At 47.7% G+C, this 14,269-nt stretch overlaps 1 protein-coding gene across 3 annotated transcripts in view; it reads right to left on the minus strand.

Annotated features, from left to right (window-relative positions):
* The window catches only part of CCM2 (CCM2 scaffold protein), a 59,296-nt gene that overhangs the window by 6,061 nt on the left and 38,966 nt on the right, over window positions 1-14,269 (minus strand). For all 3 annotated transcript variants that reach the window (XM_082846944.1, XM_082846943.1, XM_082846942.1), the window contains 3 exons: window positions 5,083-5,166; window positions 4,197-4,380; window positions 650-786 (listed from right to left, as the gene is read on the minus strand). In XM_082846944.1, the coding sequence (XP_082703070.1) occupies window positions 650-786; window positions 4,197-4,380; window positions 5,083-5,166 (405 nt within the window). The remainder of the gene's footprint in view (window positions 1-649; window positions 787-4,196; window positions 4,381-5,082; window positions 5,167-14,269) is intronic.

Raw genomic sequence — 14,269 nt, forward strand, 5'->3', positions numbered from 1 at the left:
GAACAGCACCCGTGCCAGGTCACACGGACGGCACTCCTGACACCGCACAAGTGTTTCACGCGCGTGCCGTTAACGCAGCGTCCCATCTGGGGCGGCTCTGCCCCTGGGACACGGGACAGTGTCTGCAGGAGCTTCCAGTGGGGACAGGCCAGTGAGGCGGCCCCATGAGGAAGAACTTCCCAGCTGGCAGGTGGGCAGGGCTGGGGAGGAGGGATGCTGATCAGAGGCTCCCTAAGGTGGGGCGGCCCTGCTTTGGGCTCACAAATGCGAAAGCTTAACAGAAGGGTATCAAGGGGCTCCCCGAGGCTGGTGGCTCTTGGGTGGCCAAGGTGGGGCCCCAAGCCCCAACTCCCCACTCCCAAGCATCTTCCCCAAGGGCACAGCTTGGGGTACAGACCACGGCCCCCATCAGCATGGAGGAAGGGGGCGGTGAGGCCCACCAAGAGAAGAACAAACCAGCAGACTGGGAGCCAGTGGGACCTGGGGTGGGACCTGGGTCAGGTGGTATGCGGGGCTGGATCAGGATATAGGCGGGGCTGGCTCTGGTATGGGTGGAGCCTGGGCAAGCTGTAGGTGGGGCTGGGTCAGGATATGGGGGGGATGGGCAGGCCATGGCAGGGCCTGGGTACCAGCTGCCAACCCTGCTCACCTTGCTCTCCACGGCCAGGATCACCAGGCAGCATGCCTCCACAGGCCCCACTCCACTCTCTGACAGGGAGCCTGCGGTGAGGCCTCTGGAACTTTCTGCACACAAACTCTGGCTGGGGGAGATGCCGGGGTCCTGGGCTGGAAAGTCAACACCGTGGCAGGTTAGGGCAGGTGTGGGAGCTCAACAGCAGGCTCCGGGCAGCCCCTACCTGACTCAGGTGGGAACAGGCCGAGCCAGGCACACCCCCATCGTCACCTTCCCTTCACAAGAGCACCCTCCCATCCTCACTCCCCTGCCACTGCCCACTCAAAGCCATCACCTCACATGACCTTCCAGCATCTTTGCCAAAGACAGTGCGAGTATCTTAGGCTGAGATATGAAACTGCTAATATTCAGCTGCTTTTGATCTACACAAAAGAAAGCATTCACAGGGTTCTAGTGACAAGGTTAATACACAATCCTGACAAGAGATGGGGAAACGAGGCACAGGGGGCAGAGCGCCCGGCCCGAGGGTGCGTGAGGGGCAGAAGCCAGGTAGGGATCTAGACGTGAGAGCCCCCACCTGTGTTCCTAACACTACACACCGCCTCCTCACACATAAGGTCTTGTGGGACGCGAGGGGGAATTCCTTTAGTGGGAAGGGGGGCCTGGGGCCCCCCTTCTACAGGAACAGGGCTCCAGGTCTGTCTGAGCAGATGCTCAGACACACCTGGGAGCAGGAAGTGGAGGTGAAGGCTTGAGCTCCCCTGATGCCGGGGTAGCTCAGCGCAAGCCCACCCAGGAGGGAGACCACCCGAAGCTCAGACACAGCTGAGAGACGGGAACCCAACCAGGAACAGCCATGCTTGGGGTGGATGGGCCTGCAAAGACCAGGGCTCTGAGGGGCAGGGCTGGCCGCACCCTGTGTGGAGGCTGAGCCCCATGAATCCCACGGTTAGACCCCGGACTGCACCGTCCCACAGACCCACGGGCCACAGGTGCTGAGCACTACCCGAAGTGGAAACTACCCACAAGGTCTCAGGACAAAAAAGACTGCGTGAGCGCTCACTAGCGACTGTTACCCTGACCTCGCTGACATGATGTCTGGACATAAAGAGCTAAATGAAATACGTTAGTAACGTTGATTTCACTTGTTCCGTTCTACTTTTTTAGAACATTTTTAGTAGCTTTGTGGCTCGCACCCATGGCTGCTCTCAAGGAAGCAGGCATGTGGCTCCAAAGCCACGCAAAGCAAGCCCACTTCCAGCCCCCCGGCTGCATCCAGCCACAGTCCTACAGGCTGTCCCCACAGGTCCCGGTTCAGATCCACTGTCCACTCTCCTACATCCACAGAAACATCCTTTAACGAGATGTCTCCATGTCCTCGGAGCTCTGCCTGCCACACGGAACCTCCTGCAGCCAGACCTGACCCCTACACCTGACCCCATGTTGTCCCAAATGCCAGCAGAGCCCAGGCTGAAGGAGGCACACAGCCAGCCTGTGGGCAGTAGGCGCTTAGTGTTAGCTACCACTGCCGGCACCTGTGCTGAGGACAGCCACGTGCATCACTTCACACACAGCGCGCCTGACGGACACAGGAGCCTCTGAGAGACCAGGAGGCCCCCAGTCTGGAGGCTTCCCTTCCGGGCCATCTGCTAGAATGAGGAGGCCGCTCCAGGACACGGAATTCATTCTCTTCCTTTAACTTGAAAGCTCTCAAAGCCCAGGGCCCTGGTTTTCATCTTTTGGGAAGTTTCTCCTATGGAGCTCATCCCCTGTCTTAGAAATAACTCGGTTACCTGTTTTCCTAGCACTCTGCTCTATGGTTAATGCTGAGAAATGTCCTGGACACAAGAAACCCAGGGGCCGGCTCCCCTCCTACCGGCCCAAACACCCGTAGGCCCGCAGCCCGAGTGCGCTCCTCACTGCTCGGTCCCTAGGGAGGCCCCAGACCTCGGGCCTCCTGCGGGGACAGTCCCCTGGCAGGGCACGGCAGCTACCACGGCGCTGGGCAGCGCTGGTGGAAGCAGTTACACAGCCAGTTCCTCAACCAGCCAGCCACCACCCACCCACCGGGTGACCATCTGCTCCCAGTTAGTCCAGCAGCAGCAGTGGAAGTAAACAGAATCCTCCTGACAGGTTTACTGTGGAGATTAAACGAGATCGTTCATGTCACATGCTTTCTACTAGTTTGAGCCACCTTCAATTGTCATTTTTGTAGATTAAAATGCAGCTTCATGTTGTTCAACCTAAAATAATGCCTGTCATTAAACGGTAGCTGCTCACTGAACGCAATACGGGGAAATGAGGAACAAGCAGAGCACAGAGGGGACCTCGCTCCACAGTGCATCATGACAGAGCAGCGGTGTGTGTGCGTGTGCGTGTGAACTAGCGAGTATGAGTGAGAGTGTGTGAGTGTGTGGGACCCGTGAGTGCATGCGAGTGAGTGCGAGGATGTACATGGGTGTTACAAGCATGTGTGGGGAGTGTGTGTGTGCTGTGCGTGACGCTGCGGAGGGGACGCTAAGCCACAGCCACACAGAGGAGAGGGGCTGTAGGAATCCCGGCAGCCACCTGCACAAACCGCTCCAGTTACCTGTGCACACGGACCCGCAGCATCCCCACCGGATTCACGGGCCCTTGCACGGGAACCTCCTTGAAGCTCGAGGAGTCAGTAATGAAAAAGCTCACCAGGGCCCTGGCTTTTAAAAAGCCCTCGGATCCCCGTGAACTAACGACCTCAAGCAGAAATACAACTCTGCACTGCCGGAAGCACAGCGTGCGACCCAGGCCGGTCCAGCGGGCCACCCTCACGCCCCACCACCGGCCCTTTGGAAATGAGCAGCTCCGGGGCTCAACCCAGCCGCCGCCAGTGCCTAAAGGCGCCCAGGACGGCGTCCGTGCTGCAGCGACAACCTGAGAACTGCCCGCCGGGAAGGGCACGGCATGTGTGAAACTGTGATTTCTCTCCTCATTTCTCGGGGACTTAGGCCGGGGCTCTGGACCTGCCGGGCAGCCTGTCCGGCAGTGCCAAGTAAGGCGGCGCTGCACCCTCATCGCCAGGTGAGAGGAGTGGGCTGGGCGAGGGGAGCTGATGGCTGGTTTAAGGTTCTCTCTGATTCTCCTACACGGACACACTGAGAACGTCTTGCAGACAGCTCCTTGCTGGTCTGGTCTCATCTTTGCTTCCCCCACTTTGGGAAGACTGCCTGGCCAAAGGCAGGGGCCGAATGTTGGCTGGGCTGAGCTGAGGCCCACCCTCACCCTGTGGGGCCACCTGCGCCCAGGGCTCTACCAGGCCTGGGTGTCAGAGGCCACGTCAGCATCCCGGACGGGGGCCGCGCTGAGTGACAGTGGCTGAGCTCAGCACCTGTTCCTCACAGCCTCCTGGGTCACTGCCCTTCTCTGGACAGAGGGCTTCTCTCAGGCACAGCGGGCAGCAGTGGCTGACCCAGCGCTGTAGAAACTGTCTCCAGAGCTCCGTGAAATCCACGGACTCACTCCTCAGGACAGAGGTGTGGTCGGCACCTGTCAAGGACCCTCCTGACCCCGCTCCCCAGGTCCATACCTGTCTTTAGGACCACCAGGTGTGAGGCGTCATCCCGCACGTAGGACACGGCGGCGATGTCATGGATAGGGACCCTGAGGATGGTGTCCTCCCCGTCCCTCCAGGCCAGCTTGACGTTGTAGGCAGACAGGCTGATCACAGCGTCATGCTCCTGGGTCAGGTGTCCGGGGAGCTGGTGGGCTCTCTGGAAGAAACCACACGGCATCAGAAACACAGGGCCGGGCCACGGGCTCCCCTGGGACCCCGCACCGTGTGTGGCACACGCAGCCCACACAGCCAGTGCTGACTCATGAGCACCGTGCAGCCATGTTCGCCCCCAGGGCACTGCTGTGTTCAAACCACGTGGGGGGTCCTTCTGGAACCACCCTTAGACTCAGACCTGTGGCATGTGGTTTGGATATCTCGAAAACGTGAATTGTGAAACAGCCCAGAACCACCAGGAGCAAGTCTGGAGAATAAAGTTCATGTTCAGACTGAGGAACAGTCTTGATAGCCAAGGGCCAAGTGCACCCTTAACATGATGGGACTGGGTCATCCCTCACGGCCATGAAGGCCCAAGGTCAGAGGGCCAAGAGCTGGTGTCAGAGAACAAGGGTCAGAGCTTGGGGTTAGGAGGTGGAGCAAATTGAGGGTCAGAGGTCAGGGCTGGGAGGTGGAGCAAATTGAGGGTCAGAGGTCAGGGCTGGGAGGTGGGGCAGGCTGAGGCTCAGAAGTCAGGGCTGGGAGGTGGAGCAGGCTGAGGGTCAGAGGTCAGGGTTGGGAGGTGGAGCGGGCTGAGGGTCAGAGGTCAGGGCTGGGAGGTGGAGCAGGCTGAGGGTCAGAGGTCAGGGCTGGGAGGTGGAGCGGGCTGAGGGTTAGGAGGACAGAGTCCGGCAGATGGGGTTACCTTTGCATTGTCTATGTAATGCAGGATTTCAGTCCTACTGGAGGGATTCAGGTATCCTGGGATGGATGTTAACTGACCTAAGTACTGAGAGAAAGTGGAGAGAGAACGTGCCATGAGAAGGGGAAGATGAGCCAACACCACCACGCGCCAGCAGAGCAGTGCGAGAGCCTCACGCATCCCCACCACCAGGCCCCCTGGCCGCCACCCCGGCTCGCGGTGGGGGCCTCCTCAAGGCGGCGTGCTCCAAGTTTTTATCAAAATCTCTACCGGCTGAGGAGAACACTCCCACACTTCCCACCAGACTGCATCAGTGTTGTCATCAAAGTCCTGTAAAGGACACCTCAAGATTAGTTTGGTGGACTCTGGATTCTAAAAGGACAGACAAGGGACTTCCCTGGTGGGCCAGTGGTTAAGACTCCAGGCTCCCACTGCAGGGGGCCCTGGTTCAATCTCTGATAGGGGAACTAAGATCCCACAAGGCGCATGGTGTGACCAAAAGATAAAAATAAAAATGAAAAATAAATAAAAGGACAGACAAGGATGGCTTGTGTTTCCGGGTCATGGTCGGAAACTGAAAACAATGGTTCTGCACAACCTGCTAGAAGTAAACGTGTTAAGTCACAAAGGGCCAGGCAGCTGAGTGATGAGCACAGAGAAATGAAGTGACACGAGGCCATGAAGCACCTGGCTAACAAACCTCCCCGAGTGTGGTGCAGTCGCAGTGCTGTGTCAGCTGTGTTCACGTCACATCTCCACCAATTAACACAGTTTTTAAATGTGATTTAATGGGTTACTGATTTCTCTTACAGCCAACATTTCTCATCCTCTCACTAACTCGAATGTTTAACGTCGCTGTTAACGGGGTGACAACAGACTTCCTGTCTCCAGTTCGACGTCATCACTCCTGTCCTCACAAGAAAAGAGCTGAACAAACTGAAAAATCAACATGTCTTCTCGGATCCATTAGAGGACAAGGTCACAGGGCAAACTGCTGCCCCCAAAACTGGAGAGAGCAACGGGGGACAGAGAATCACAGCCCCCAGGGAGAAGCCACAGGAGCCGGCCTGGGAGGCGCACCGGAAGGCGACTGACCAAGGGCTGGACATGGGCATGGACAAGCTTGAGACAAAACTCTGGGGGCCAGGCAGGAAGGCCTCTTTACCTCAGCTCCTTTTACCTGAATCACCATACCCAGCTTTCAACAAAAAATTATAAGGCATGGTAATAGGCAAAGAACACTGAACACACAGGGCAAGCATCAGAACCAGACTCAGATATGGCAGAGATTTTGGAATTATCAGACCAGGAATTTAAAACAACTATGATTAACATGCTAAGGGCTCTAATAAAGTGAACATGATGCAAGAACTGATCGGTGATGTCCGCAAAGAGATGGATATTCTAAGGGAAAAAAATCAATGGGAAATGTTAAAAACCAAAAACATTACAACAGAAATGAAGAATGCTTTTGATTCGTTCACCAGTAGATGGACACAGCTTGGAGATATGTCAGTAAAAACTCCCCAAACTGAAAAGGAAATAGAAAAAAGAAAAGAAGGGAAAAAACAAACCAAAAAAAAGGAATAGAATATCCAACAATAGAAAATTACGAAAGGTATAACAAATGTGTAGTGGGATACCAGGAAAAGAAGGGGAGAAAGAAACACAAGAAATACTTGAAGCAATAATGGCTAAGAACTTCCTCAATGTCAGACACCAAACCACAGACCCAGGAAGCTCAGAGGACATCAAGCAGGACAAACAGCAAAACAAAAAACAAAACCAAAAACTACACCTAGACAAATCATATTCAAATTGCAAAAAAATCAAAGACCAAGAGAAAACCCTGAAGTAAGCAACAGGAAAACACCAAATAGCACCTTACCTACAGAGAAGCCGGGGTGATGACGATATCAAACTTCTCTTCAGAAACCACGCAAACACGAGAAGAGTGAAACACTCAGTGCTGAAAGAAAAACCCACCAACCTACAATGCTACATCTGGTGGAACTGTCCTTCAAAAGTGAAGGAGAAATAAAGTCTTTCTCAGGCAAACAAAACTTGGGAGATTTCATGATTACCAGGCAGGAAATGTTAAGAGAATTTATTCAGACAGAAGGAAAATGATTTGGTCAGAAATTGATCTACATCAAGGAAAAAACATGAGAGACGAAATAAATGAAGGTAAAATAATACCTTCTACTTTACTTATTGTAATTGATCTAACAGATAACAGTCTGTTCAAAAGAAAAGTAGCAAGATGTACTGGGTAATTAATTTGGTTATAAGGTGCATGCACTACCTGTGAAGCAATGTAGCGTTATTGGAAAACGGATTAAGATTAGCTGTAAATGTAAATTGCAAACCCTAGGGCAACCACTAAAAGTATTCATAAAGAAGTATAATTGAGGGCCACAGGGTTCAAGATGGTGGAGTAGAAGGACATGCGCTCACTCCCTCTTGTGAGAGCACCGGAATCACAACTAACTGCTGAAAAATCATCGACAGGAAGACACTGGAACTCACCAAACAAGATACCCCACATCCAAAGACGAAGGAGAAGCTGCAATGAGATGGTAGGAGGGGCGTAATCACAATAAAATCAAATCCCATAACCGCTGGGTGGGTGACTCACAAACTGGAGAACACTTATGCCACAGAAGACCACCCACTGGAGTGAAGGTTCTGAGCTCCACGTCAGGCTTCCCAACCTGGGGATCCAGCAATGGGAGGTGGAATTCCCAGAGAATCAGACTTTGAAGGCTAGCAGAATTTGATTGCAGGACTTCGACAGGACTGGGGGAAACAGAGACTCCACTCTTGGAGGGCACACACAAAGTAGTGTGTGCACTGGGACCCAGGGGAAGGAGCAGTGACCCCATAGGAGACTGAACCAGACCTACCTGCCAGTGTTGGAGGGTCTCCTGCAGAAGGCAGGGGGTAGCTGTGGCTTACTGCAGGGACAAGGACACTGGCAGCAGAAGTTCTGGGAAGTACTCCTTGGCATGAGCCCTCCCAGAGTCTGCCATTAGCCCCACCAAAGAGTCTGTAGGCACCAGTGCTGGGTCACCTCAGGACAAACAACCAACAGGGAGGGAACTCAGACCCGCCTATCAGCAGACAAGCAGATTAAAGTTTACTGAGCTCTGCCCACCAGAGCAACACCCAGCTCTACCCACCACCAGCCCCTCGCATCAGGAAACTTGCACAAGCCTCTTAGATAGCCTCATCCACCAGAGGGCAGACAGCAGAAGCAAGAAGAACTACAATCCTGCAGCCTGTGGAACAAAAACCACATTCACAGAAAGATAGACAAAATGAAAAAGGTAGAGGGCTACGTACCAGACAAAGGAACAAGATAAAACCCCAGAAAAACAACTAAATGAAGTGGAGATAGGCAACCTTCCAGAAAAAGAATTCAGAATAATGATAGTGAAGATGATCCAGGACCTCAGAAAAAGAATGGAGGCAAAGATCAAGAAGATGCAAAAAATGTTTAACAAAGACCTAGAAGAATTAAAGAACAAACAAACAGATATGAAGAACACAATAACTGAAATGAAAAATACACTAGAAGGAATCAATAGCAGAATAACTGAGGCGGAAGAACAGATAAGTGACCTGGAAGACAGAATGGTGGAATTCACTGCCATGGAAGATAACAAAGAAAAAAGAATGAAAAGAAATGAAGACAGCCTAAGAGACCTCTGAGACAACATTAAACGCACCAACATTCGCATTATAGGGTCCCAGGAGAAGGAGAGAGAAAGTAAGGACCCGAGAAAATATTTGAAGAGATTATAGTCGAAAACTTCCCTAACATGGGAAAGGAAATAGTCACCCAAGTCCAGGAAGCACAGAGAGTCCCAGGCAGGATAAACCCAAGGACAAACATGCCGAAATACATAGTAATCAAGTTGACAAAAATTAAAGACAAAGAAAATTTATTAAAAACAACAAGGGAAAAACAACGAATAACGTACAAGGGAACTCCCATAAGTTTAACAGCTGATTTCTCAGCAGAAACTCTACAAGCCAGAAGGGAAGTGGCATGATATATTTAAAGTGATGAAAGGGAAGAACCTACAACCAATATTACTCTACCCAGCAAGGATCTCATTCAGATTCAACGGAGAAATCAAAAGCTTTACAGACAAGCAAAAGCTAAGAGAATTCAGCACCACCAAACCAGCTCTACAACAAATGCTAAAGAAACTTCTCTGAGTGGGAAACACAAGGGAAGAAAAGGACCTAGAAAAATAAACTCATAACAATTAAGAAAATGGTAATAGGAACATACATATCAATAATTACCTTAAATGTGAATGGATTAAATGCTCCAACCAAAAGACACAGGCTCGCTGAATGGATACCAACACAAAACCCATATATATGCTGTCTACCAGAGACCCACTTCAGACCTAGGGATACATACAGACTGAAAGTGAGGGGATGGAAAAAGATATTCCATGCAAATGGAAATTTAAAAAAAGCTGGAGTAGCAATGCTCATATCAGATAAAATAGACTTTAAAATAAAGAATGTTACAAGAGACAAGGAAGGGGCTTCCCTGGTGGTGCAGTGGTTGGGAGTCCACCTGCCGATGCAGGGGACGTGGGTTCGTGCCCCAGTCTGGGAGAATCCCACATGCCGCGGAGCGGCTGGGCCCGTGAGCCATGGCCACTGGGCCTGCGCATCTGGAGTCTGCGCATCCAGAGCCTGTGCTCCGCAACAGGAGAGGCCACAACAGTGAGAGGCCCGCGTACTGCAAAAAAAAAAAAAGAGACAAGGACGGACACTATATAATGATCAAGGGATCAATCCAAGAAGAAGATATAACAATTATAAATATATATGCACCCAACACAGGAGCACCTCAATACATAAGTCAAATGCTAACAGCTATAAGAGGAAATCGACAGTAAACAATAATAATGGGGGACTTTAACACCTCACTTACGCCAATGGAAAGATCATCCACACAGAAAATTAATAAGGAAACACAAGCTTTAAATGACACAGTAGACCAGATAGACTTAATTGATATTTATAGGACATTCCATCCAAAAACAGTAGATTACACTTTCTTCTCAAGTGCACATGGAACATTCTCCAGGACAGATCACATCTTGGGTCACAAATCAAGCCTCAGTAAATTTAGGAAAATTGAAATCATATCCAGCATCTTTTCCAACCACAACGCTATGAGATTAGAAATCAATTACAGGGGAAAAAACGTAAAGAACACAAACACATGGAGGCTAAACAATACATTATTAAATAACCAAGACATCACTGAAGAAATCAAAGAGGAAACCAAAAAATACCTAGAGACAAATTACAATGAAAACATGACAATCCAAAACCTATGGGATGCAGCAAAAGCGGTTCTAAGAGGGAAGTTTATAGCAATACAAGCCTCCCTCAGGAAACAAGAAAAATCTCAAACAATCTAAACTTACACCTAAAGGAACTAGAGAAAGAAGAACAAACAAAACCCAAAGTTATTAGAAGGAAAGAAACCATAAAGATCAGAGCAGAAATAAATGAAATAGAAACAAAGAAAACAGCAAAGATCAATAAAACTAAAAGCTGGTTCTTTGAGAAGATAAACAAAATTGATAAACCTTTAGCCAGACTCATCAAGAAAAAGAGGGAAGGACTCAAATCAATAAAATTAGCAATGAAAACAGAAAAGTTACCATGGACACTGCAGAAATACAAAGGATCTTAAGAGACTACTACAAGCAGCTCTACACCAATAAAACGGACAGCCTGGAAGAAATGGACAAATTCTTAGAAAGGTATAACCTTCCAAGACTGAACCAGAAGAAACAAAAAGTATGAACAGACCAATCACAAGTTACAGAGTTGGAACTGTGATTAAAAATCTTCCAACAAACAGAAGTTCTGGACCAGATGGCTTCAGAGGTGAATTCTATCAAACATTTAGAGAAGAGCTAACACCCATCCTTCTCAAACTCTCCCAAAAAATTACAGAAGAAGGAATACTCCCAAACTCATTCTACAAGGCCACCATCACCCTGATACCAAAACCAGACAAAGATACTACAAAAAAAGAAAATTACAGACCAATATCACTGACGAATATAGATGCAAAAATTCTCAAAAAAATACTAGCAAACAGAATCCAACAACACATTAAAAGCCTCATACACCATGATCTACTGAGATTTATCCCAGAGATGCAAGGATTCTTCAATATATGCAAATCAATCAATGTGATACACCATATTAACAAATTGAAGAATAAAAACCATATGATCATCTCAATAGATGCAGAAAAGCTTTTGACAAAATTCAACACCCATTCATGATAAAAACTCTCCAGAAAGTGGGCACAGAGGGAACCTACCTCAACATAATAAAGGCCACATACAACAAACCCACAGCAAACATCATTCTCAATGGTGAAAAACTAAAAGCATTTCCTCTAAGATCAGGGACAAGACAAGGATGTCCACTCTCGCCACTATTATTCAACATGGTTTGGAAGTCCTAGTCACGGCAATCAGAGAAAAAAAAGAAATAAAAGGAAGGAATACTAATTGGAAAAGAAGAAGGAAAACTGTCACTGTTTGCAAATGCCATGATATTATACATAGATAATCCCGAAGATGCCATCAGAAAACTACTAGAGCTAATCAATGAATCTGGTAAAGCTGCAGGATACAAAATTAATGCACAGAAATCTCTTGCATTCCTATACACTAACAACGAAAGATCAGAAAGAGAAATTAAGGAAAGAATCCCATTCACCACTGCAACAAAAAGAATAAAATACCTAGGAATAAACCTACCTAAAGAGGTAAGAGACCTGTACTCGGAAAACTATAAGACACTGATGAAAGAAATCAAAGATGACACAAACAGATGGGAAGATATACCATGTTCATGGATTGGAAGAATCAACATTGTGAAAATGACCATACTACCCAAAGCCATCTACAGATTCAATGCAATCCCTAGCAAATTACCAACGGCATTTTTTACAGAACTAGAACAAAAAATCTTAAAATTTGTATGGAGACACGAAAGACCCCGAATAGCCAAAGCAGTCTCGAGGAAAAAAAATGGAGCTGGAGGAATCAGACTCCCTGACGTCAGACTATACTACAAAGCTACAGACATCAAGACAATATGGTACTGGCACAAAAACAGAAATATAGAACAATGAAACGGGATAGAAAGCCCAGAGATAAACCCACGCACCTATGGTCAACTAATCTACGACAAAGGAGGCAAGGATATACAATGGAGAAAAGACAGTATCTTCAATAAGTGGTGTGGGGAAAACTGGACAGCTACATGTAAAAAAAATGAAATCAGAACACTCCCTAACACCATACACAAAAATAAACTCAAAATGGATTACAGACCTAAATGTAAGACTGGGCACTATAAAACTCTTAGAGGAAAACATAGGAAGAACACTCTGTGACATAAATCACAGCAAGATCTTTTTTGACCCACCTCCTGGAGTAATGGAAATAAAAACAAAAATAAACAAATGGGACCTAATGAACCTTAAAAGCTTTTGCACAGCCAAGGAAACTGTAAACAAGACGAAAAGACAATCCTCAGAATGGGAGAAAATATTTACAAACAACTCAACTGACAAAGGCTTAATCTCCAAAATATATAAACAGCTCATGCAGCTCAATATTAAAAAAACAAACAACCCAATCAAAAAGTGGGCAGGGGCTTCCCTGGTGGCACAGTGGTTGAGAGTCCGCCTGCCGATGCAGGGGACACAGGTTTGTGCCCCGGTCCGGGAAGATCCCACATGCTGCGGAGCAGCTAGGCCCGTGAGCCATGGCCGCTGAGCCTGCGCGTCCGGAGCCCGTGCTCCGCAACAGGAGAGGCCACAACAGTGAGAGGCCTGCATACCACCAAAAAAAAAAAAAAAAAAAAAAAGTGGACAGAAGACCTAAGTAGACATTTCTCCAAAGAAGACATACAGATGGCCAACAAACACATGAAAAGATGCTCAACATCACTAATCATTAGAGAAATGCAAATCAAAACTACAATAAGGTATCACCTCACACCAGTTAGAATGGGCATCATCAGAACATCTACAAACAACAAATGCTGAAGAGGGTGTGGAGAACAGGGAACCCTCTTGCACTGCTGGTGGGAATGTAAATTGATACAGCCACTATGGAGAACAGTATGGAGGTTCCTTAAAAAACTACAAATAGAACTACCATATGACCCAGCAATCCCACTACTGGGCATATACCCAGAGAAAAACATAACTAAAAAAAAAAATATGCACCCCACTGTTCATTGCAGCACTATTTACAATAGCCAGGTCATGGAAACAACCTAAATGCCCATCAACAGACGAATGGGTAAAGAAGATGTGGTATATATATATATATATATATACACACAAACACAAAGGAATATTACTCAGCCATAAAAAGGAACGAAATTGGGTCATCTGCAGAGACGTGGATGGACCTAGAGACTGTCATACAGAGTGAAATAAGTCAGAAAGAGAAAAACAAATATCATACATTAACGCATATACAAATATGTGGAATCTAGAAAAATGGTACAGATGAACGAGTTTGCAAGGCAGAAATAGACACAGGTGTAGAGAACAAACATATAGACACCAAGTGGGGAAAGCGGGGGCATGGATGGTGGTGGTGGTGGTGGTAGGATGAACTGGAAGATTGGGATTGACATATATGCACTAATATGTATAAAACAGAGAACTAATAAAACCTACTGTATAATAAATAAATAAATAAAAGAGAAGCCACCATAATGAGACGCCCACGCACCGCAACAAAGAGTATCCCCTGCTCGCCCCAACTAAAGAAAAGCCCGTAGGCAGCAACAAAGACCCAAAGGAGCCAAAAATAAAATAAATAAAATAATAAAAAACAAAATAACAAGAAGTATCATTAATATGTTAAGAAAGGAGAAACAACGGCATTATAAAAATGCTCAAATAAAACCAGATAAAGCAGAAATAGAGTAGAAGACAAAACAAAGAACAAGAGCAACAAATAGAAAACAATTACAAATACGGTAAATATTAATCCAACTATGTCAATAATCACTTTAAATGTGAATCGTTTGAATATACCAATTAAAAGACAAAAACTGTCAGACTGGATAAAAAATTCAAGGCACAAGTATATGCTGT

The sequence above is a fragment of the Leucopleurus acutus genome (assembly GCF_964270905.1).
Source record: "Leucopleurus acutus genome assembly, chromosome: 9".
Taxonomy (NCBI): Eukaryota; Metazoa; Chordata; class Mammalia; order Artiodactyla; family Delphinidae; genus Leucopleurus; species Leucopleurus acutus.